Source organism: Pecten maximus, chromosome 14 (assembly GCF_902652985.1).
Source record: "Pecten maximus chromosome 14, xPecMax1.1, whole genome shotgun sequence".
NCBI lineage: Eukaryota > Metazoa > Mollusca > Bivalvia > Pectinida > Pectinidae > Pecten > Pecten maximus.
The window spans coordinates 13348807-13372974 of NC_047028.1; the positions used below are offsets into that span (position 1 = coordinate 13348807).

The following is a 24168-nucleotide window of genomic DNA, read 5'->3' on the forward strand; positions in this document are numbered from 1 at the left end:
CATATTCGGTATACTTGATACACAATAATCAGATATATCTCTGTGATTTCCATGCTTTTATTTTCACCATTTAACCATTTAGTTATAGGTCAGGAACTTCTCGTCTTCGGTCTAGACTTGACAAACTTTGAACACTTGTACAACTTAAAATAGAGGACTGTCCTTGTTAATCTTGCAGTTATTAGTTGTTATGGTCATATTGTTATCTATAATTGACCTAGAATAATCATACATTGATACATCACGAAGACAGCGCCCTCATTTTCCTATCTTTAAGTTTTTGTTGTTCCTTATCAGGGGTTATAACTTTATCAGTTCTTGACCTAGAGTTATCACACTTTGAACATATAAATCAGTGACCTCCGTTTCTTTTGAAGGTCATGTCTGCACTTCTACATGTCAAGGATTGTTGTATACTAGTTATATCAGTGCTATCTTTGTCCTTATTTCGGATTTTACTACCTTTTATTTCTTTTTCATAAAAATCTAGACCTTATTCATTTTACAACAATTGCGAAATAAGTTATATATGTATTAACTTATATTAATCAGTTTTGTAAGCCCGGATGAAAGCGCGTTAGGGATCTTACTGTGGGAGGAAGCCGGAGTAAACGGGGGAAACCCAACGTGGTTGGGCAGGTAGCCTCACGCCTGATAGGGAAATTGAACCTTAACGCCTAGGTGAAAGGCAAGTGCGTTACCACTGTGCCACCAGACCAGCCATCTATTATACAAAATTGTATAATGTAAATTTGTAATGATTCATATCAATAGATGCCCTGTTATTTAAATCACTTGGTACAATGGAAACGTAAATCCTATCACATTGCTTAAACCGAATAGCTTAATTATACTCCCGCAACGAAGTAAGGGGGGTATACTGGAATCAGGTTGTCTGTCCGTCCGTCCGTCTGTCCGTAGACGCATTTTGTCCGGACAACTCCTCCTAAACCGATAGGCCAATTCCAATGAAACTTCACACAGATATTAATGATCATGTGTAGATGTGTATGCCACTTTCTTTTTTTTCAAAATTATGCTTGTTATGGAAAGTGGTCACTATAAACAGGTTTTCTGATAAGAACCATACCTTTAAGTTTGTCCGGACAACTCCTCCTAAACCGAAGGGCTAATTTCAATGAAACTTCACACAAATATAGAGGACCATGGGTAGATGTGCATGCCGCTTTATTTTTCACAAAATTATGGTTGCTATGGCAACTGGTCACTATAAACAGGTTTTCTGATAAGAACCATAACTTTATGCTTGTCCGGACAACTCCTCCTAAACCGAAGGGCCAATTTCAATGAAACTTCACACAAATATAGAGGACCATGGGTAGATGTGCATGCCACTTTCTTTTTCTCAAAATTATGGTTGTTATGGCAACTGGTCACTATATTACTGGGTTATCTTAGTTAGCCTCTAATTAACAGTTCCAATTCACCAGTGACTCGTGCAGATTGCGGGGGTATTAGTGAGCCATCCTGGCGACAGTTCTAGTTTGATATGGATTTCTGATTAAAATCAAGACCAACCGTTACTATGGTCTTGGATTTATAGCCAAATATCTCAAGGATTAGATCTGAATATTATGTGTTTTGCGATAAATGTATCTGTCACTGTTCTGCTTAATATGTATACACTATGTGCAGATAATATTCTCCTTGGACAATGTAACCATCACTTGATATCTTCAATCTTTTTTTCTCTCCTCACTGCAGATGTTCTCCGCTTTCTTAGTTTGTTTTTTATACTCTAAGTGTCTCCTTGACACACTTTCCCATATGACCCTGGCTGTTGCGAAGACATTAAAACCCTTTAAAACAAATATAAATATCTTGAGGAATGGTGTAATACAGACTGACATCCCCTCTCCTGTCGGGCTGGATTTGGTATGTTATACGACGTGCTATACAAACAGGCATTTATTGTCGCCTTATGGTTTTGTTCAAGAAGTCCATTCAATCTATTTTTAGTATCCCTTTTTCCAAAGTAATGCGTCGTTATTTTGACGCTCAATGGTTTCAAGCTATTGCTTACGATTTCAGTTCGAAGTGTTGTAATTCTGTGCTAAGGATCGGCGTGTGTCCATTCTTGTCGAAGATGTGTATCTTCCCTGGTTATCACTTTGTTAACGTGACATTATTGAGGCTGTATTATATATATTTGTTCTTCTAGAATTATTCTCTTATGTTTTCAATTGTCTCCAAATAAAAGGTTCAGTACTTCTTTTTCTTTCCTTTTTTCTTTGATCATCAGTTTTGCATTCGGATTATGTTTGTTTTGTTTTGTTTTCTTTACAGAAGTACCTATTTCTTCTACCTGAAACAGATATGTTGATTTGCTGTTTACGAGGTCACCTATCATCTTTAAGTAAACTGATTAATTGATTAGACAGGATATGGGTTTAGTATTGTTTAACATCTTAGCAACACCTTAGGTCATTTGAGAACGGTCTAGCGTGTGTGCGAGATGCATGCTTGTTGTGTGTGTGAATAAATACATTGTATGTGAGAGGTAACAATTTGTGCCTATATCAATCCAATGCCTGCTCCCTTGTGAAATAAGCCTGTTTATATAGAGCAACCATCAATAAGCAATAGGAGGTATTTCTTATTTCAAAATATCTGTAAAATCTATTTGTAAGTCTTTTTAGTATCTTGTATTTATCAAGACAGCGGAGACGTGACTGGGGAGAAAAAGCTGGAACTTTCGGTGATGAAATCGTTTGTATATTTTTACCGGGGACATATACGATATATATATAAAATACAGATGTTAAATAAATCTCCTCCTGTTCGAGGACCAAAAGAATTATTTTAAACCCAAACAAAATGATGTCAGTGCGTTAATTTATCTCGTGCTTGCAATGAAAGGCTAAGGAGGCTTGTCTGTAATCTAATCTATTTTGACTGCACCATTTTATCAATAAAATTGTTGATTTCGTTTGTTTGTTTGTTTGGATTTAACGGCCCATCGACGGCTGTGGTCATTTAGGGTCATGGCGATTCATTTACTTATTATCAACAAACATGTGGGTGGCGAAGACAAATTGAGATTAAAATGCTCATTTTGTAAAGCATTTGTATTGTATTATTAGATCATTATGATAAAAAAGGGTTAAATAATAAGAAAGATAATGAATAGATAAAGTGGATTGCAATATATAACATCAAAGGGAAAACTTGTTGAAAGGAATGAACAACAATTTATTTCTTGTAAGCACTTTACTGGTATTAATAAAAACAATGCAGCACTGAAAACAGAACAATTATCAAACAAAGATAAATAAATATACAAACTCTAGAGACCATTCATATTGCTGTATCCTTCACTAAAGTTCTTTAAACTGAAGTGTAAGTTTTCACACCGTCGACGTGTTCTCGTGTCAGTTTTCACACTGTCGACGTGTTCTCGTGTCAGTTTTCACACCGTCGACGTGTTCTCGTGTCAGTTTTCACACTGTCGACGTGTTCTCGTGTCAGTTTTCACACCGTCGACGTGTTCTCGTGTCAGTTTTCACACTGTCGACGTGTTCTCGTGTCAGTTTTCACACCGTCGACGTGTTCTCGTGTCAGTTTTCACATTGTCGACGTGTTCTCGTGTCAAGTTTTCACACTGTCGACGTGTTCTCGTGTCAGTTTTCACACCGTCGACGTGTTCTCGTGTCAGTTTTCACACCGTCGACGTGTTCTCGTGTCAGTTTTCATACCGTCGACGTGTTCTCGTGTCAGTTTTTACACCGTCGACGTATTCTCATGTTAGTTTTCACACCGTCGACGTGTTCTCGTGTCAGTTGTCACACTGTCGACGTGTTCTCGCATACACAGCCTTGTCTTTCCTCAATGGAAATCATGACTTCGTTCGAATCCTGATCACACCCGTTGTGTCGTGGTACGATAATATACCCGGGTGTAAAGGATTTTCTGGTCTTTTGAGCGCATTCTGCTCTACAATCGGCTGGACATCGCTCCCATCCACGGCGTATTTTCTTAACATAACAACCGATACACGGTAGAGAAAGCACCAGTTTACAAAGGAGTGTCAGAAATGGTAAAATAGAACTTAGAAATGTGATTGATCGAATCATGACCATTGGTCCTTTAGCCCAACCAGGTGCTCCCATTACAACCACGTGAACAAGCGAAAAGAACAAGGTGAAGTGTCCGAGTTTTGATTGAACGAATCTCCACTCCCGCCAATTGAGTGTGTCAGTCACGGATGGTATGGTGGATATGGCGATGATACACATGGAGATAAAGGCGAGGATGCCTGCGAGACAGGCCGCTTCTCCCTTCCATACCATCCACGTCTTGAGAGGCACAGTGACGTCATGGGTGAGATTACCCGGAATCGTAATGGATGTTGATTCATACCACGAACTCAGGTATGTCGGGCTCATGATGAGAACAGACATGATCACGTGTACGACTACCAAGGTGAAGGCCACTAGTCCCAACTGTTTGCGCGTTTTGAGCCAACGGTCAAGCCATGCCGGGAAACGGATGTGTTTAGTTCCGTAATATATCTGGAAAAATGAGGCAACGGAACTAGGGAGATATGCACATGATATCAGGGTTATTGCAGTCATACACAGCGGTTTGTTGAGCACTTTCACAAATATTTGATCCCATCGGTATGCAGTTTTCTCGACAAAGTAAATGAAAATTATATATAAAAGCCATATGTTGAAAACGCCAATGGCAAACGCGATAGGCCCTCTCCAGGCTGGTAAAAGCTTCAGTGGGAATGCTTCGATCTTTCTCGATGATTGGAGGAGTCCCATGTCAACAGGTGCAAAGCCCATATCACGGGCAATCACCGATACTCTTTCCCGTGATTCATTACTGTCGCTGGCGATGAACACTTGCCGGCTACCACCACTGCTGTCAATCTCCATGGCGTAGGCGGAAATGACGTTAAACCCTTTAACCACAATGGCGGCAGGTATAAGCTTGCTTAGATACTCCGCGTTGCTATCGGTTTTACTTGGGTGGTCTCTGTTTGAAACGTCTATGAGAATTTTGCCACGTAAGTTCTCGGAGTGAGCCGACAGGCAATCTTTGTAGTTTGCGGCGTGAACTGCCACGAAGATAATGGCGTTACGCTTCAGACAGTCCTCAATGGATGTGATATTGACGTTACACATACACTCGTCAACGAAGGCCAGCGTCCGATCGTCCGGCTTCCGGCTCCCAATGATGACATTGTACCCAGCATAGTATAAGCGATTTGCCAACGCACGCGCGAAGTTGCCGGTTCCAATAATACCGACGTTCCGTGCGACTGTCTGCTTCGTCATGATGTTAGGCCTGTAAACATAAAACAGTGAATTATATTAATTTAATAGTAGTAACTTCACACAGATCTTTTACATAACAATGTATTTGATCATTAAGTCCACTTAAACAGGTCTTGTATCAACATATTGTAGACACATATTGTCTTTACAAAAAAATCTGAAAAAGTCAGAAAATAGTAATAATTTAAAGCTTAGAATGTCAACACATGACTAACAGTTCGAAAGGGGAATATCTAAAAATATTGATAGAAATACCAGACTGTGTGTCATATGTAATAATTGTGATAAAGAAGACGAGTATCGTTTTGTAATGAAGTGTCCGTTTTATGCAAATATTGGCTTAAAATTTGTCTGATTGTATTTAAAATACAACTCCTTAACGTTGAAAACACCTAATAATTAAATAACCTTTGAAAATATGTATATGATGTTAGCATGTGAGAGGAGAAAGGACAATATTGGGTAAGATAGATTTTGTGGCACACGGAGGATAGTATAAACATAATGATCATGACACTCTCCAGTATATGTATTATGTGTGTATTTTGTAGGTAGTAACATTTATAAACGTAATGTGATACTGTATGTAGGTGCTTTGCCGAGCAGGTAGCTTAGCAAAATAAATGTCAAAAACAAGTCCATGGATAGGCATGATACATACAATAAATTGGTTAAGTCACTTCCGCTCCATTACATCAGTCAAGTGATTTATATACTTAAATATGAACCTCAAGTGTCACGTGCACATATCCCAATTTAACGTGAATAGACCGGTTCGCCTGTTGTGACGTGCCCTGGTATCTAGTGCCATGCCTGCTAACCTGTCCAGGTACAGCACTAGATACGGAATAATTACATACACTCAGACAGTATTGCGTAACAGATAACACCGGTTTTCTTTTCTATATTTAGAATGTACCAACACATTGCTTAACGACGTGTGAAGTACCCGGCCGGAGATTATTAAGAGAAGGAAAGGGTCGCAGATTTCGGAAAAAAACATTGTACAGGTATATAACCAAACTACATCAGATTAATGTAAAGTGCAACTACTAAAAAATAGTGCACATGTATTTTAATCAAGTTATTATCATAATTTAAACTTCCTATCCGGTCATCTTAATTACATTTTAGGTGAGATATGTCTGTTTATGAGTGCATTCAATCACCACCCATTAAATCTTTAATACATTTGTCGTACAGGAAAGTTCAAATCCATTAAAGTTTTGGACATATATTTATTTTCAGAAAACATCACAAATAACATTTACGAATAAAACCTCATACTGCTCCCCGTCACAACCTTGATAATGTATTAATCAATTATCACGTTAGTATTTGTAGTATGTCGCGTAAAACTGGCCTAATACCGTGAGATGTATGTAGTCAACAGGAACTGTATAAAGAGGTCGTCATGTCAGTTCTAAAGCTAGGTCCCCGCCAGAGATAAGGACGTACATACCATGTGCTTTAGAGATGAAGAAATGCGTAAGTCAAGTGTAAACTGATTTGGTTGACATTTGATCTCCCACTTCTACGTGTTTTTACACAACTGCATGTCGACGATAAATGTCTCGCCAAACCGATCAGGAGATCGGCCTTCAACGCTCAGACACACCTAACAGGAAGTAACTTTAAAATTTTGTTTGCTTTACACAAATAATTGTATTTTTGTTGTATTTTTTCTTGAAAAAGAAAATGGAGCGTATAAGCAATTTCACTGCATTAAACACAAACCTATATAGCGGATGTGTTTAAAGAAAATGCCCACAGCTGGTTATGGGTTAGATATTAAGTTGACCATACCGCGATAACCACCTGGGGGATAAGACCACTAGAGGGGCTAACGGCCGCATATATCACAGGATAAAGTCCAGTTTTTATGAAGCACTTTTTCCTGTGTAGTATAACAACACTGTAATCTGTTTATGTCACAAGACTTTGACACAAAATCAACAAGCGTCATTTCACTGCATGAACATTTTTAAAATGTAGTTCAATATGATAAGCAGACATCATTGGTATATCTCATATCTTAAAAACATCTCATATCTTAAAAACCGCGAGTATCTGGCCGTATTCCGGTTTCCGAGTGGTTAAGCACAAGTACTGGCAATAAAGAATTACGTCAAAACAAAGGATGCTTCCTGTTTAAAAGGCAGACCAATTGAATTAAACGTATTTTTACCTTCCCTTTCTTAAATGTTTACCAATACTAATCTGTCGTACATGAGTAACCAATACTAATCTGTCGTACATGAGTAACTCTAGGAGTGGAGAAACCGGTAACAATGACTGATTGGATATGTATTGTTTAAAGCTGGTCAAACATATTCATCATTTATGATACCAGGATATATATAAATTATTGTGCCCATGTGTTCTAAAAATCAACAATAAGTATCCGTTTGTAAGATGTGTGACTTATAAAACATTGTGTTGCTATAGATTACGGTTCCGACACTTTGATTTACAAAGCTTATTGGTGTTTCGGACATCTCGGACACAAATTGGCTATATAACCCTGGGGCACTGGTCACTTACGCTCTTAATGTACTTATATATCCATTCATACATTGATGTATCTATACCTATTGATATTATAGTGTCAACCATTACATAAACTTGACAAGAGTATAGAAAATGGCAAGAAGTCAACACGTCAGCAGGGTCCATCACCGTGTAATGACATGAAGCTATTGACGTGTAATTTATAAAACAATCCAAAACATTTCTTTGTTTAAAATGTACTTTGAAGCAGTTTATAAAAGATGCAATACTTCCATTTTAGTTATACTGGTACTGTATACCTGTATTTGTAAGCAGATAATAACTTGTTCATCTTAGACACGAATAAATCCTTATTATTTTAATATAAAATATATATCAAACTTCAACATCAGCTGTTTTAACCAGAAACATTTGCGTACAGGAACCCATCTAAAATCTAGCTGACGTCTCCGAGATATCACTATAACACTAAGATTTCCGACAGAAAACAAAGCAATTCTTACACAGTATCCTAAGATAAATGGAAAAAACAGAGATCCACAGACTTCTGTCGGTATTAAACTGTGTAATACCAAACCCCAAATGATCGACTTATTTGTGTTATGGTAATAGAGTATCGATATAAATGTCAAACAATCATACAAATCATTTTAAGGCATGTAGATAACCACATCAATATCACTAGGCCTACCTGACTCTCCCGATTCTGGACATTCTGTCTGCCGTGGACACACTAATAGTTCAATGTCTATAGATGTTGTATATATATATAGGATGGAACCTGATTCGCCACTTAAATCACACGTACGCAGACCCGGATTTACTTGCTATTTTACTTGGTACACCGTCTCTGCCACGTGATAATTTTTAGATATTGTTTTTTATATGTATTATTTTTGGTGACAGTGACAAGGGACACGTTGCATGCTTTCACACGTTACGATGAACAAATTAATTAAATGTACTTTATTTCTAATCACACGATATGGACAGCAATGGAATTATCTGTTGTAAAGTCGGTATACACTACTACCATCGCGCGTCTCATTGTAAGTAAGGTGTTGGATACATGAGCTAAATATCGAACAGTTAACTTTAAACGGTAGGCCGACGACGGGATCCAAAGTGTTAATGTCGCTTTTATTTTCACAGAAAAGTAAAAAAAAAAAGGGGGGGGATTGAACTTCAAAGAAATATTTTGAAAAACACAAAAAATATTCAAAATTCTTTATTTAAAACGTCCACGAAATAAAGAAATTAAAAACAAAACCGTTTGGCTGTTTGCTACTGATACACGATACATGACAACTGATATATGATACATGACAACTGATACATGATACATGACAACTGATACACGATACATGACTACTGATATATGATACATGACTACTGATACATGATACACGACTACTGATACATGATACACGACAACTGATACATGATACACGACAACTGATACATGATACACGACAACTGATACATGTTACATGACAACTGATACATGATACATGACAACTGATACATGATACATGACAACTGATACATGATACACGACAACTGATACATGATACACTTCCTCCTGTATTTTACAATAACACATGTTATTATGTCAGAAAATTTGATACCAGTTTGAATTCTGTCAATCACTGACATGTTAGTTACATACATGAATGATGGAAAATGCATGTAACCAACGATAAAATCACAAGTAAAATGGCTAGGGTGTCTTTCGGTATTGACAAAGTAGTTTGTCATACAAACCAACAATAACAGGAAGTCAGGAAAAGGATGTAACAGGACCACTCATGGACCCTTTAGGGAACCAGGTGTAACAGGACCTCTCATGGACCCTTTAGGGAACCAGGTGTAACAGGACCTCTCATGGACCCTATAGGGAACCAGGTGTAACAGGACCTCTCATGGACCCTTTAGGGAACCAGGTGTAACAGGACCACTTATGGACCCTTTAGGGAACCAGGTGTAACAGGACCACTTATGAACCATTTAGGGAACCAGGTGTAACAGGACCTCTCATGGACCCTATAGGGAACCAGGTGTAACAGGACCACTCATGGACCCTTTAGGGAACCAGGTGTAACTTCTGATACATGATACACGACTTCTGATACATGATACATGACAACTAATACATGATACATGACAACTGATACATGATACATGACAACTGATACATGATACATGACAACTGATACATGATACATGACTACTGATATATGATACATGACTACTGATACATGATACATGACTACTGATACATGATACATGACAACTGATACATGTTACACGACTACTGATACATGATACATGACAACTGATACATGATACACGACAACTGATACATGATACACGACTACTGATACATAATACATGACAACTGATACATGTTACATGACAACTGATACATGATACATGGCAACTGATACATGATACATGACAACTGATACATGATACATGCCTACTGATACATGACAACTGATACATGATACATGACAACTGATACATGATACATGACTACCGATACATGACAACTGATACATGATACATGACTACTGATACATGATACATGACAACTGATACATGATACATGACAACTGATACATGATACATGACAACTGATACATGATACATGACAACTGATACACGACTACTGATACATGACAACTGATACATGATACATGACTACTGATACATGATACACGACAACTGATACATGTTACACGACTACTGATACATGATACATGACAACTGATACATGATACATGACAACTGATACATGATACATGACAACTGATACATGATACACGACTACTGATACATGACAACTGAAACATGATACATGACTACTGATACATGATACATGACAACTGATACATGATACATGACTACTGATACATGATACATGACAACTGATACATGATACACGACAACTGATACATGATACACGACTACTGATACATGTTACACGACTACTGATACATGATACATGACAACTGATACATGATACATGACAACTGATACATGTTACATGACAACTGATACATGATACATGACAACTGATACATGATACATGACAACTGATACATGACACATGATACATGACTACTGATACATGACAACTGATACATGATACATGACAACTGATACATGATACATGACTACTGATACATGATACACGACTACTGATACATGTTACATGACAACTGATACATGATACATGACAACTGATACATGATACATGCCTACTGATACATGATACATGACAACTGATACATGATACACGACTACTGATACATGATACATGACAACTGATACATGTTACACGACTGATACATGACAACTGATACATGATACATGACTACTGATACATGATACATGACAACTGATACCTGATACATGACTACTGATATATGATACATGACTTCTGATTACTACTAATTGTAAAGGAATACAGGTCGACGATTACTGAACGAGATTAATGTACAGATAAGGTACAATTAACTTACGTTATTTGACCAATGTTACTTAGATTTGTCTCGGTTGGACGAGTTCGAATAGAAAACATATCGACTGTATTAATTCCTACGATTGTTTTTTTTTTTTTTTTTTACAACAAGAGAAAGAAAGTAAGAATAAGTATTAAACTACTTTCCGATTCGGACAAATATAGCATACACAACATTAAAGGAATCGGACAAATATAACATACACAACATTAATGGAAAATAGCAAGATCCGCGCTGACAATATATTGCTTAAAACTTAAGAACAAAAAAAAATTGTAAGAAAACAATTGCGATAAACATGTATGATGTATGACACAATTACACGTTTTGACATTGTTGTCGTGTATTTATCATTGTTGAGTCACGTGAAAAATGACCACTTTCCCAGGAGAGAATACTTCCTCCTGTATTTTACAATAACACATGTTATTATGTCAGAAAATTTGATACCAGTTTGAATTCTGTCAATCACTGACATGTTAGTTACATACATGAATGATGGAAAATGCATGTAACCAACGATAAAATCACAAGTAAAATGGCTAGGGTGTCTTTCGGTATTGACAAAGTAGTTTGTCATACAAACCAACAATAACAGGAAGTCAGGAAAAGGATGTAACAGGACCACTCATGGACCCTTTAGGGAACCAGGTGTAACAGGACCTCTCATGGACCCTTTAGGGAACCAGGTGTAACAGGACCTCTCATGGACCCTATAGGGAACCAGGTGTAACAGGACCTCTCATGGACCCTTTAGGGAACCAGGTGTAACAGGACCACTTATGGACCCTTTAGGGAACCAGGTGTAACAGGACCACTTATGAACCATTTAGGGAACCAGGTGTAACAGGACCTCTCATGGACCCTATAGGGAACCAGGTGTAACAGGACCACTCATGGACCCTTTAGGGAACCAGGTGTAACAGGACCTCTCATGGACCCTTTAGGGAACCAGGTGTAACAGGACCTCTCATGGACCCTATAGGGAACCAGGTGTAACAGGACCTCTCATGGACCCTTTAGGGAACCAGGTGTAACAGGACCTCTCATGGACCCTATCGGGAACCAGGTGTAACAGGACCTCTCATGGACCCTTTAGGGAACCAGGTGTAACAGGACCTCTCATGGACCCTATAGGGAACCAGGTGTAACAGGACCTCTCATGGACCCTATAGGGAACCAGGTGTAACAGGACCTCTCATGGACCCTTTAGGGAACCAGGTGTAACAGGACCTCTCATGGACCCTTTAGGGAACCAGGTGTAACAGGACCACTCATGGACCCTTTAGGGAACCAGGTGTAACAGGACCTCTCATGGACCCTTTAGGGAACCAGGTGTAACAGGACCACTTATGAACCATTTAGGGAACTAGGTGTAACAGGACCTCTCATGGACCCTTTAGGGAACCAGGTGTAACAGGACCACTCATGGACCCTTTAGGGAACCAGGTGTAACAGGACCTCTCATGGACCCTTTAGGGAACCAGGTGTAACAGGACCACTCATGGACCCTTTAGGGAACCGGGTGTAACAGGACCTCTCATGGACCCTTTAGGGAACCAGGTGTAACAGGACCTCTCATGGACCCTTTAGGGAACCAGGTGTAACAGGACCACTTATGGACCCTTTAGGGAACCAGGTGTAACAGGACCACTTATGGACCCTTTAGGGAACCAGGTGTAACAGGACCACTTATGAACCATTTAGGGAACCAGGTGTAACAGGACCTCTCATGGACCCTTTAGGGAACCAGGTGTAACAGGACCACTTATGAACCATTTAGGGAACCAGGTGTAACAGGACCACTCATGGACCCTTTAGGGAACCAGGTGTAACAGGACCTCTCATGGACCCTTTAGGGAACCAGGTGTAACAGGACCTCTCATGGACCCTTTAGGGAACCAGGTGTAACAGGACCACTCATGGACCCTTTAGGGAACCAGGTGTAACAGGACCTCTCATGGACCCTTTAGGGAACCAGGTGTAACAGGACCACTCATGGACCCTTTAGGGAACCAGGTGTAACAGGACCTCTCATGGACCGTTTAGGGAACCAGGTGTAACAGGACCTCTCATGGACCCTTTAGGGAACCAGGTGTAACAGGACCACTCATGGACCCTTTAGGGAACCAGGATGTAACAGGACCTCTCATGGACCGTTTAGGGAACCAGGTGTAACAGGACCTCTCATGGACCCTTTAGGGAACCAGGTGTAACAGGACCTCTCATGGACCCTTTAGGGAACCAGGTGTAACAGGACCTCTCATGGACCCTTTAGGGAACCAGGTGTAACAGGACCTCTCATGGACCCTTTAGGGAACCAGGTGTAGGACTCTCCGATTGTGTAATCAAGGTCACAGCAACATAGTCCTAATTGTGGATGGATTTACATCGCACCATGATCCAGTTTCCTCAATATTCGTTAACTTAAGGGATTTCTTAACTTTAAACAAGGCAAAGCATTACAGAATTTAAGAGGATTCCTTAAATAAGATATTCCCTCATATTGCTCTCCTTCAGTTAAGAATCATAGATGGAACCGGGACGTGATGGCGACAGTGGTCGTTGTAGATTGAAGAGCCGCTGGTAGAAAACCCTGATTGCACGTTTATGTAGTGAGCTATCAAAATACAAGCATGTATTAGTCCCCTGACCGAGACATACCAGAGGCTATAATCAATATCGTTCCTACTCCAGCTACACGCCCAGCATATTGGGAGTGGGACGACTGGTTTGCCCGGTGTCAGTATAATTTGACTGGGTGGGGTGTCCTACTGGGTGTCTTCGGCAGTATGCTTCAGTGAGGTAGCGCTATAAATCGGCATTAGTTCCGCACTATCACAAGGAGACAGAACACGATCAAACGACAGTCTCTAAACACATACATACACGTGTACCACACTCATGCATCTCACACACAGGGGAGACCGTCCTTAAATGACCTTAGCTGTTGATAAGACGTTAAACAATACATAGCCAATCTACTTTACACCAACAATAATGTAAACGAACTGATCTGGGCTACTAGTATCTAGAGATTTCCAAAGTCGAATAAAAAGAATGATTTCCCTCACCGGAAAAGCCAATACTTCAAGTCGATTTGTATATACTTTTTTTTTTTTTTTTTGTTACGATACAATGTAAACTGTAACATACGTGATGTAATACAACTATATTTACAACGTAGAAAACAATAATTACAAACTGAATGAACGCTGTAATAGACAATACCATGTACTATATATATATATATATATTTGTATGTATGTACCATAAACATATTTGTCAATGGTATGATTGTGTAGAAGAACAAATGTACTTAGATCCTGACCAAATTTGAGTTCGTACACCGTTCTGTATCAGTAGTCCATGTACAACCAAATTGTAGTTTTCACAATTTTGAAAGACTTTTGGCACTTTATTAGACGAAACAGTGAGATGGCAGTGGGGCCTGTTATCCCTACACAGCTCACTGGAGGCGTGACATTTGGTAATTGACCCTAAATGTCCCTGTGTCTACAAGCGATACAGGGTCCTTTACTATGGTCTCGGCATGGCGGAGACGAAGCTGACATTTCAGATCTGCTATTGGAGATAGTTTACATAAAATCACCCAGTACCCACACAGACTCCCTCCGAAATAGTTAGGAGATACAATGGATTAATTGTAAAGGAATACATGTCGATGATTACTGAAGGAGATTAATGTATTAGGTACGATCAACTTATGTTATTTACCCAATCGCCAGGACGGTTTTGTACCAGTTACAAAGCGTTCAGATCATTAAATTTCATCTGGAATTGATGATCCATAAACTTTAATCATCAACAGTAAACATTATAAATTTCCTTCTCCGAGAGTTTTTTTTTTATTTACCGAATACTCATATAAGTGTTTGCATGTCGGTACTGACAAAATATATGTTTTATCATAGTTTACTTTAGACAGCAGTGACCTGCTAAACACCACTTCATACCGGAATACTCCTTCTCGTGATCGGCAGATACTTTGTGTTATAAGCTTTTAAAGATTTTGAAGAGTCTATTTGTGCATCGCATGTCATTAACGAAACTCACATGGATACATATCTCGGTGTTAAATTAAGGAGTCGCCTGTTTACAGCTCATTGATATGCCGACCAAAGTAACAGCAATTTATTTGTTTACTTTCTCTAATGTGTTTGGTAACTGTATCCGATTTTTATCATTTTCCCGATCTGTCTTGTTTTTGCAAATTCATATTTTCTTACATCAGAGTTTTCTCGGTCGGTAATGTTTTGTTTAATTCTTTATTTATCCTACGTCAGAGTTTTCTCGGTCGGTAATGTCTTGTTTAATTCTTTATTTATCCTACGTCAGAGTTTTCTCGATCAGTGACGTTTTGTTTAATTCTTTATTTATCCTACGTCAGAGTTTTCTCAATCGGAAAAGTTTTGTTTAATTCTATATTTAACCTATGTCAGAGTTTTCTCGGTCGGTAATGTTTTGTTTAATTCTATATTTAACCTATGTCAGAGTTTTCTCGGTCGGTAATGTTTTGTTTAATTCTATATTTAACCTATGTCAGAGTTTTCTCGGTCGGTAATGTTTTGTTTAATTCTATATTTAACCTATGTCAGAGTTTTCTCGGTCGGTAATGTTTTGTTTAATTCTATATTTACACTATGTCAAAGTTTTATCGATCGGTAATGTTTTGTTTAATTTATTGTTTATCCTACGTCCGAGTTTTCTTGATCGGTAATGTCTTATATAATAATTTCAAATACATACGTGAGAATTTTCATAGAAGACGAAGAAAACCAACAAAGAATACCGAAACCATAAAACAAAACTCAAAACTGACTAAACGATGTCATACTAAAAGAAATAGCACTGCGAGCACTCCTACTTTCAGTTACTTCCTAACATCGTCTGTTTGTATCCTTCTGTGCCCCGTAAGCAGAAGACATCAGAGAAACTATCACAATTTGAAAATAGGATCCCACTATTAGTGCATCTGACGACAACGACCCTTTTCTTTTCCTGTTTCAACTGGCTCGCCCGTAAGCGTTGTCAGTATAATGTGCCCGAATGGTTCGGCCTGCTTGTGAACATTTTTCGCCGGTCATAAATAGTTGTTTAGTCTTTTCAATAAATATGAAGGACAGTATCCGTCATGAAAACGATAAAACTTTAATTATGGTATGCTGTTAATGTATGTCCTATGGAGGACCACCGATTATCAATGTTTTTTTCCTGCGTATATCTGATGTTTATTGTGTTCCCTTACACTGACTAGTTTCTAACAATCAATGTATTTGTCAACACTTGGTGTCGTTTCGGACGATTAAGGTGTCCATCAACTCTACTAGGAAGTTTTACCTGTAGATACCCGGTGTCTTCCCACTCAGCCAACATATCCTATTTTAACATTGGAGGTAGGAACAATAGAGAACAATAGGCACTAATTACAGGTAAGTTATAGCCTGTTTTGGAGAAGTAATTGATTCTCAGGTTACCTGTGTTACCTGTATTACCTGTGCTACATGCTGTTAACGGTTTGTAGATAATGTATACTAAATATATATATCACAAATACGTAATAATAATAATAATAAATTAGTTTATTAAAGTGTCACGCATTGATCAACATAAAATACATTATACAATAAAATATACATAGTACAATGATCAACACCCAGCCAGTATGGTTGACTTATGAGACATAAAACAGTAAAAAAATTATCACATATGTTATAATAAAAGTGTATCACCTAAAAGTCAATATATATATAGCTTAATGTACACAGACTACGGTATAGTATGGTCAAGAAAAATATGTACATATATAAAAGTATCACAAAACTGAGGCTGAACTATTGTACGAATACATGAATGAGTGAAATTTCAATTATGACCCCTACAACTGTTGAAAGTTCAAATGTTCAAATTTCAGTAAGTGGAAGTAACGAGATCACGCATATTTAATTAACTCAATTATTACCGTATTTATTCTAGAACACATATGCTTATTTAAAGTTATTATTAAGTTATATATCCTTGACAATATCAAGAGAGGATATGAGCGAAAGTGATGAGGCAACCCAAACCTACAATCGCTCACTATCTACCCTACATATATTCAAATAATCAATTAAATACTTTTCGCCTATTGAAGAAGGATGAAATGTTACTTGCTACAGTTGGCTGGAGATCATCGTTTAACATAATACTTATGAATTTATTTTTATTGTTCATATCATGAAAACCGTCAATATGCTGAGCACATTTGAGAAAAAGAGTGTGTCTTAAATCAGAGAAAAGTTCACATTCTACTAAGAAGTGTTCCTCGTCTTCAATTTTTTGCAGAGTACAAAATTTACATTGTCTATCTGCCAGGGGTATGGGCGGCCTGGCGTACCGACCTGTCTCAACGGCCAATGGTAGCGATCCCGCGCTAAAAAGAGCTAAGTTACGTCTATGGATTCTGGGTATGTCAAGTCTGACGTACCGCTCAGTTTTAACATCGTTTTTAAAAGTTCTGTATGTACGAAGTTTGTTACCGTTAGCATTGTTCCTATCGTCATATAGGGCATTATACCATTCAAGCTTGTCGTTATTGGCTAGGTTGGTAGAAAATGCACCTCTATTTTTTTTTGAAACAATAATTCAATTAGTTAGAATTAGTTGCATTTTATAGCATAGTAATCAGATCTAATTGAAAGGGGAAAACTGATTGAAAGTACACTGTATATCATTGTTACCTGTATATGATGTATTTTTAATTATATAAGATTTTTCCATTATTTCATTTTTAAAGTGTTGTGTAATATCATTATATATATAAGTAATAAATTATCACTATATGTGTTCTGTTATTAATACGTACATATAAATGTATATTTTTAAAGGTATTCTTAAACATTTTCTTCACTTTTATTGTTAGTCACCTTTGAGTCCCATGTACACATATACTGAAACAGACTATACCTGCATTTTCCACAGGTAAACTCAGGTTATGTTTATATAACAAAAACAACATGTTGGCTGAGTGGGAATGAACCAGATACCCACACCGTACATGTACATCGCGCGTCAGCACCCGTCTGGCGCCAAACGTAGACGGAAAGTTCACGTGCGATATCAAATTGTAATTATAGCTGCATTTAAGAATATTTTGCTTGAACTTAGTGTAGTTTTTTTTATAAAATGAATTAAGAATGCATTACAATAAAAGTATTGCTATAATATATAATATTTATTGTATACATAATATGGCTTCTGTTCTGTACCAATTCTAAAGAACCTGGGAAAATTATGACTAATTTAAGTTCAAGTTCTTTACAATTTCGAGTCTTCCGGCTCACCACTACTGCACAAAACATATAAAATAAACATTCTTATAACATTGATAATATCAAAATCAAAATGAATAAATACGTGACAGAAATAATACACTCCGGGAGCATAACTTTTTTTTTCATTACCCGCTTTGATATATTTGGCCAAATAACGGGAATAAACAGGAGAGTCTGAGTCTCCACTACCTGGAAAAGCCACACCTTCCAGTCGAATGAAATTGAAAGCCGTAATTATGCAGCTCAATATCAAGTGAAGAAACGTGTAAAGCATGTCCGATTACGTCTGTACCAGGAAGTGAACCACTCGTAACCTCCATCACAGCAGTGTGATGTGCAGTGATGTGCAGTGATGTGACCATGTCCCCGTCGTTTTACAGCTAGATTGTACATTTTAATCGTAAAGAGCCAAACTGAAGGGATATTTTTAGCTATTGCACTGATTGGACGGTCTAGTCTATCTAAATAACAGCACTTCCTGTTTTACTTGATACTTAAGGATTTGTTCCCCTTGAAAATATTTTTGCATTTATATTTTTCCTAGATTACCCCAGATTTAAATTATCATGAAATTTGGGGAGACGTTTGTAGTATAAGCAATCAAATAAAGATATTATTTCTCGAATTAAATTCCTATTCGCAGTAAATACACCTCCGAGTATTGAAGGCTGACGGGATGCAAACGATCACGTGATAGTCTGTAATGTATAAAATCGAAACGAACATGGCAAATAACGAGTGATTAGTCTGAGTTTCCAATGACCCTGAAAATAGAATAAGACAATTCCACGGATGTATCCAATCACTTTTACCGAGTGCATGGCAATAACCTATCAATATACCATTATTTCAAGAGTATATGAAAAAATATCAGCATCACATCACCATTAATGAGTGAACGACAAACTATCGGTATCCTATCACCATTAATGAGTGTACGACAAACTATCGGTACCCTATCACCATTAATGGGTGTACGACAAACTATCAGCATCATATCACCATTAATGAGTGTACGACAAACTATTGGTACCCTATCACCATTAATGGGTGTACGACAAACTATCAGCATCATATCACCATTAATGAGTGTACGACAAACTATCAGCATCATATCACCATTAATCAGTGTACGACAAACTATCAGCATCATATCACCATTAATGAGTGTACAACAAACTATCGGTATCCTACACCATTAATTAGTGTACGACAAACTATCGGTATCCTATCACCATTAATGGGTGTACGACAAACTATCGGTATCCTATCACCATTAATGAGTGTACGACAAACTATCGGTATCCTATCACCATTAATGAGTGTACGACAAACTATCGGTATCATATCACCATTAATTAGTGTACGACAAACTTTCGGTATCCTATCACCATTAATTAGTGTACGACAAACTATCGGTATCATATCACCATTAATGAGTGTACGACAAACTATCGGTATCATATCACCATTAATTAGTGTACGACAAACTATCGGTATCCTATCACCATTAATGGGTGTACGACAAACTATCGGTATCCTATCACCATTAATTAGTGTACGACAAACTATCGGTATCCTATCACCATTAATGGGTGTACGACAAACTATCGGTATCCTAACACCATTAATGAGTGTACGACAAACTATCGGTATCCTATCACCATTAATGAGTGTACGACAAACTATCGGTATCATGTCACCATTAATTAGTGTACGACAAACTTTCGGTATCCTATCACCATTAATTAGTGTACGACAAACTATCGGTATCATATCACCATTAATGAGTGTACGACAAACTATCGGTATCATATCACCATTAATTAGTGTACGACAAACTTTCGGTATCCTATCACCATTAATCAGTGTACGACAAACTATCGGTATCCTATCACCATTAATCAGTGTACGACAAACTATCGGTATCCTATCACCATTAATGAGTGTATGACAAACTATCGGTATCCTATCACCATTAATTAGTGTACGACAAACTATCGGTATCCTATCACCATTAATTAGTGTACGACAAACAATCGGTATAATATCACCATTAATGAGTGTACGACAAACTATCAGTATCCTATCACCATTAATGAGTGTACGACAAACTATCGGTATCCTATCACCATTAATTAGTGTACGACAAACTATCGGTATCCTATCACTATTAATGAGTGTATGACAAACTATCGGTATCCTATCACCATTAATTAGTGTACGACAAACTATCGGTACCCTATCACCATTAATGAGTGTACGACAAACTATCGGTATCCTATCACCATTAAGGAGTGTACGACAAACTATCGGTATCATATCACCATTAATGGGTGTACCACAAACTATCGGTATCCTACACCATTAATTAGTGTACGACAAACTATCGGTATCCTACACCATTAATGAGTGTATGACAAACTATCGGTACCCTATCACCATTAATGGGTGTACGACAAACTATCAGCATCATATCACCATTAATGAGTGTACGACAAACTATCGGTACCCTATCACCATTAATGGGTGTACGACAAACTATCGGTATCATATCACCATTAATTAGTGTACGACAAACTTTCGGTATCCTATCACCATTAATTAGTGTACGACAAACTATCGGTATCATATCACCATTAATGAGTGTACGACAAACTATCGGTATCATATCACCATTAATTAGTGTACGACAAACTATCGGTATCCTATCACCATTAATGGGTGTACGACAAACTATCGGTATCCTATCACCATTAATTAGTGTACGACAAACTATCGGTATCCTATCACCATTAATGGGTGTACGACAAACTATCGGTATCCTATCACCATTAATGAGTGTACGACAAACTATCGGTATCCTATCACCATTAATGAGTGTACGACAAACTATCGGTATCATGTCACCATTAATTAGTGTACGACAAACTTTCGGTATCCTATCACCATTAATTAGTGTACGACAAACTATCGGTATCCTATCACCATTAATGAGTGTACGACAAACTATCGGTATCCTATCACCATTAATTAGTGTACGACAAACTATCGGTATCCTATCACTATTAATGAGTGTATGACAAACTATCGGTATCCTATCACCATTAATTAGTGTACGACAAACTATCGGTACCCTATCACCATTAATGAGTGTACGACAAACTATCGGTATCCTATCACCATTAAGGAGTGTACGACAAACTATCGGTACCCTATCACCATTAATGAGTGTACGACAAACTATCGGTATCCTATCACCATTAAGGAGTGTACGACAAACTATCGGTATCATATCACCATTAATGGGTGTACCACAAACTATCGGTATCCTACACCATTAATTAGTGTACGACAAACTATCGGTATCCTACACCATTAATGAGTGTATGACAAACTATCGGTACCCTATCACCATTAATGGGTGTACGACAAACTATCAGCATCATATCACCATTAATGAGTGTACGACAAACTATCGGTACCCTATCACCATTAATGGGTGTACGACAAACTATCGGTATCATATCACCATTAATTAGTGTACGACAAACTTTCGGTATCCTATCACCATTAATTAGTGTACGACAAACTATCGGTATCATATCACCATTAATGAGTGTACGACAAACTATCGGTATCATATCACCATTAATTAGTGTACGACAAACTATCGGTATCCTATCACCATTAATGAGTGTACGACAAACTATCGGTATCCTATCACCATTAATTAGTGTACGACAAACTATCGGTATCCTATCACCATTAATGGGTGTACGACAAACTATCGGTATCCTATCACCATTAATGAGTGTACGACAAACTATCGGTATCCTATCACCATTAATGAGTGTACGACAAACTATCGGTATCATGTCACCATTAATTAGTGTACGACAAACTTTCGGTATCCTATCACCATTAATTAGTGTACGACAAACTATCGGTATCATATCACCATTAATGAGTGTACGACAAACTATCGGTATCATATCACCATTAATTAGTGTACGACAAACTTTCGGTATCCTATCACCATTAATCAGTGTACGACAAACTATCGGTATCCTATCACCATTAATCAGTGTACGACAAACTATCGGTATCCTATCACCATTAATGAGTGTATGACAAACTATCGGTATCCTATCACCATTAATTAGTGTACGACAAACTATCGGTATCCTATCACCATTAATTAGTGTACGACAAACTATCGGTATAATATCACCATTAATGAGTGTACGACAAACTATCAGTATCCTATCACCATTAATGAGTGTACGACAAACTATCGGTATCCTATCACCATTAATTAGTGTACGACAAACTATCGGTATCCTATCACTATTAATGAGTGTATGACAAACTATCGGTATCCTATCACCATTAATTAGTGTACGACAAACTATCGGTACCCTATCACCATTAATGAGTGTACGACAAACTATCGGTATCCTATCACCATTAAGGAGTGTACGACAAACTATCGGTATCATATCACCATTAATGGGTGTACCACAAACTATCGGTATCCTACACCATTAATTAGTGTACGACAAACTATCGGTATCCTACACCATTAATGAGTGTATGACAAACTATCGGTACCCTATCACCATTAATGGGTGTACGACAAACTATCAGCATCATATCACCATTAATGAGTGTACGACAAACTATCGGTACCCTATCACCATTAATGGGTGTACGACAAACTATCAGCATCATATCACCATTAATGAGTGTACGACAAACTATCAGCATCATATCACCATTAATCAGTGTACGACAAACTATCAGCATCATATCACTATTAATGAGTGTACGACAAACTATCGGTATCCTATCACCATTAATTAGTGTACGACAAACTATCGGTATCCTATCACCATTAATGAGTGTACGACAAACTATCGGTATCATATCACCATTAATTAGCGTACGACAAACTTTCGGTATCCTGTCACCATTAATTAGTGTACGACAAACTATCGGTATCATATCACCATTAATGAGTGTACGACAAACTATCGGTATCATATCACCATTAATTAGTGTACGACAACCTTTCGGTATCCTATCACCATTAATCAGTGTACGACAAACTATCGGTATCCTATCACCATTAATCAGTGTACGACAAACTATCGGTATCATATCACCATTAATTAGTGTATGACAAACTATCGGTATCCTATCACCATTAATGAGTGTACGACAAACTATCGGTATCCTATCACCATTAATTAGTGTACGACAAACTATCGGTATCCTATCACCATTAATGAGTGTACGACAAACTATCGGTATCATATCACCATTAATTAGCGTACGACAAACTTTCGGTATCCTGTCACCATTAATTAGTGTACGACAAACTATCGGTATCATATCACCATTAATGAGTGTACGACAAACTATCGGTATCATATCACCATTAATTAGTGTACGACAACCTTTCGGTATCCTATCACCATTAAT

General features: G+C 37.7%; 1 protein-coding gene across 4 annotated transcripts in view; it reads right to left on the minus strand.

The window, feature by feature from the left end:
- Positions 1–3212: 3212 nt before the first annotated feature.
- Positions 3213–24168, minus strand: part of LOC117342180 (metalloreductase STEAP4-like) — a 69534-nt gene continuing 48578 nt past the window's right edge. For 3 of the 4 annotated variants that reach the window (XM_033904211.1, XM_033904214.1, XM_033904212.1), the window contains exon 2: positions 3213–5316. In XM_033904211.1, coding sequence (XP_033760102.1) covers positions 3804–5316 — 1513 coding nt within the window. In that variant the 3' untranslated portion in view covers positions 3213–3803. Of the gene's footprint in view, positions 5317–8508; positions 8605–24168 lie in introns of those variants that run through there. The other variant, XM_033904215.1, reaches the window with a different exon arrangement.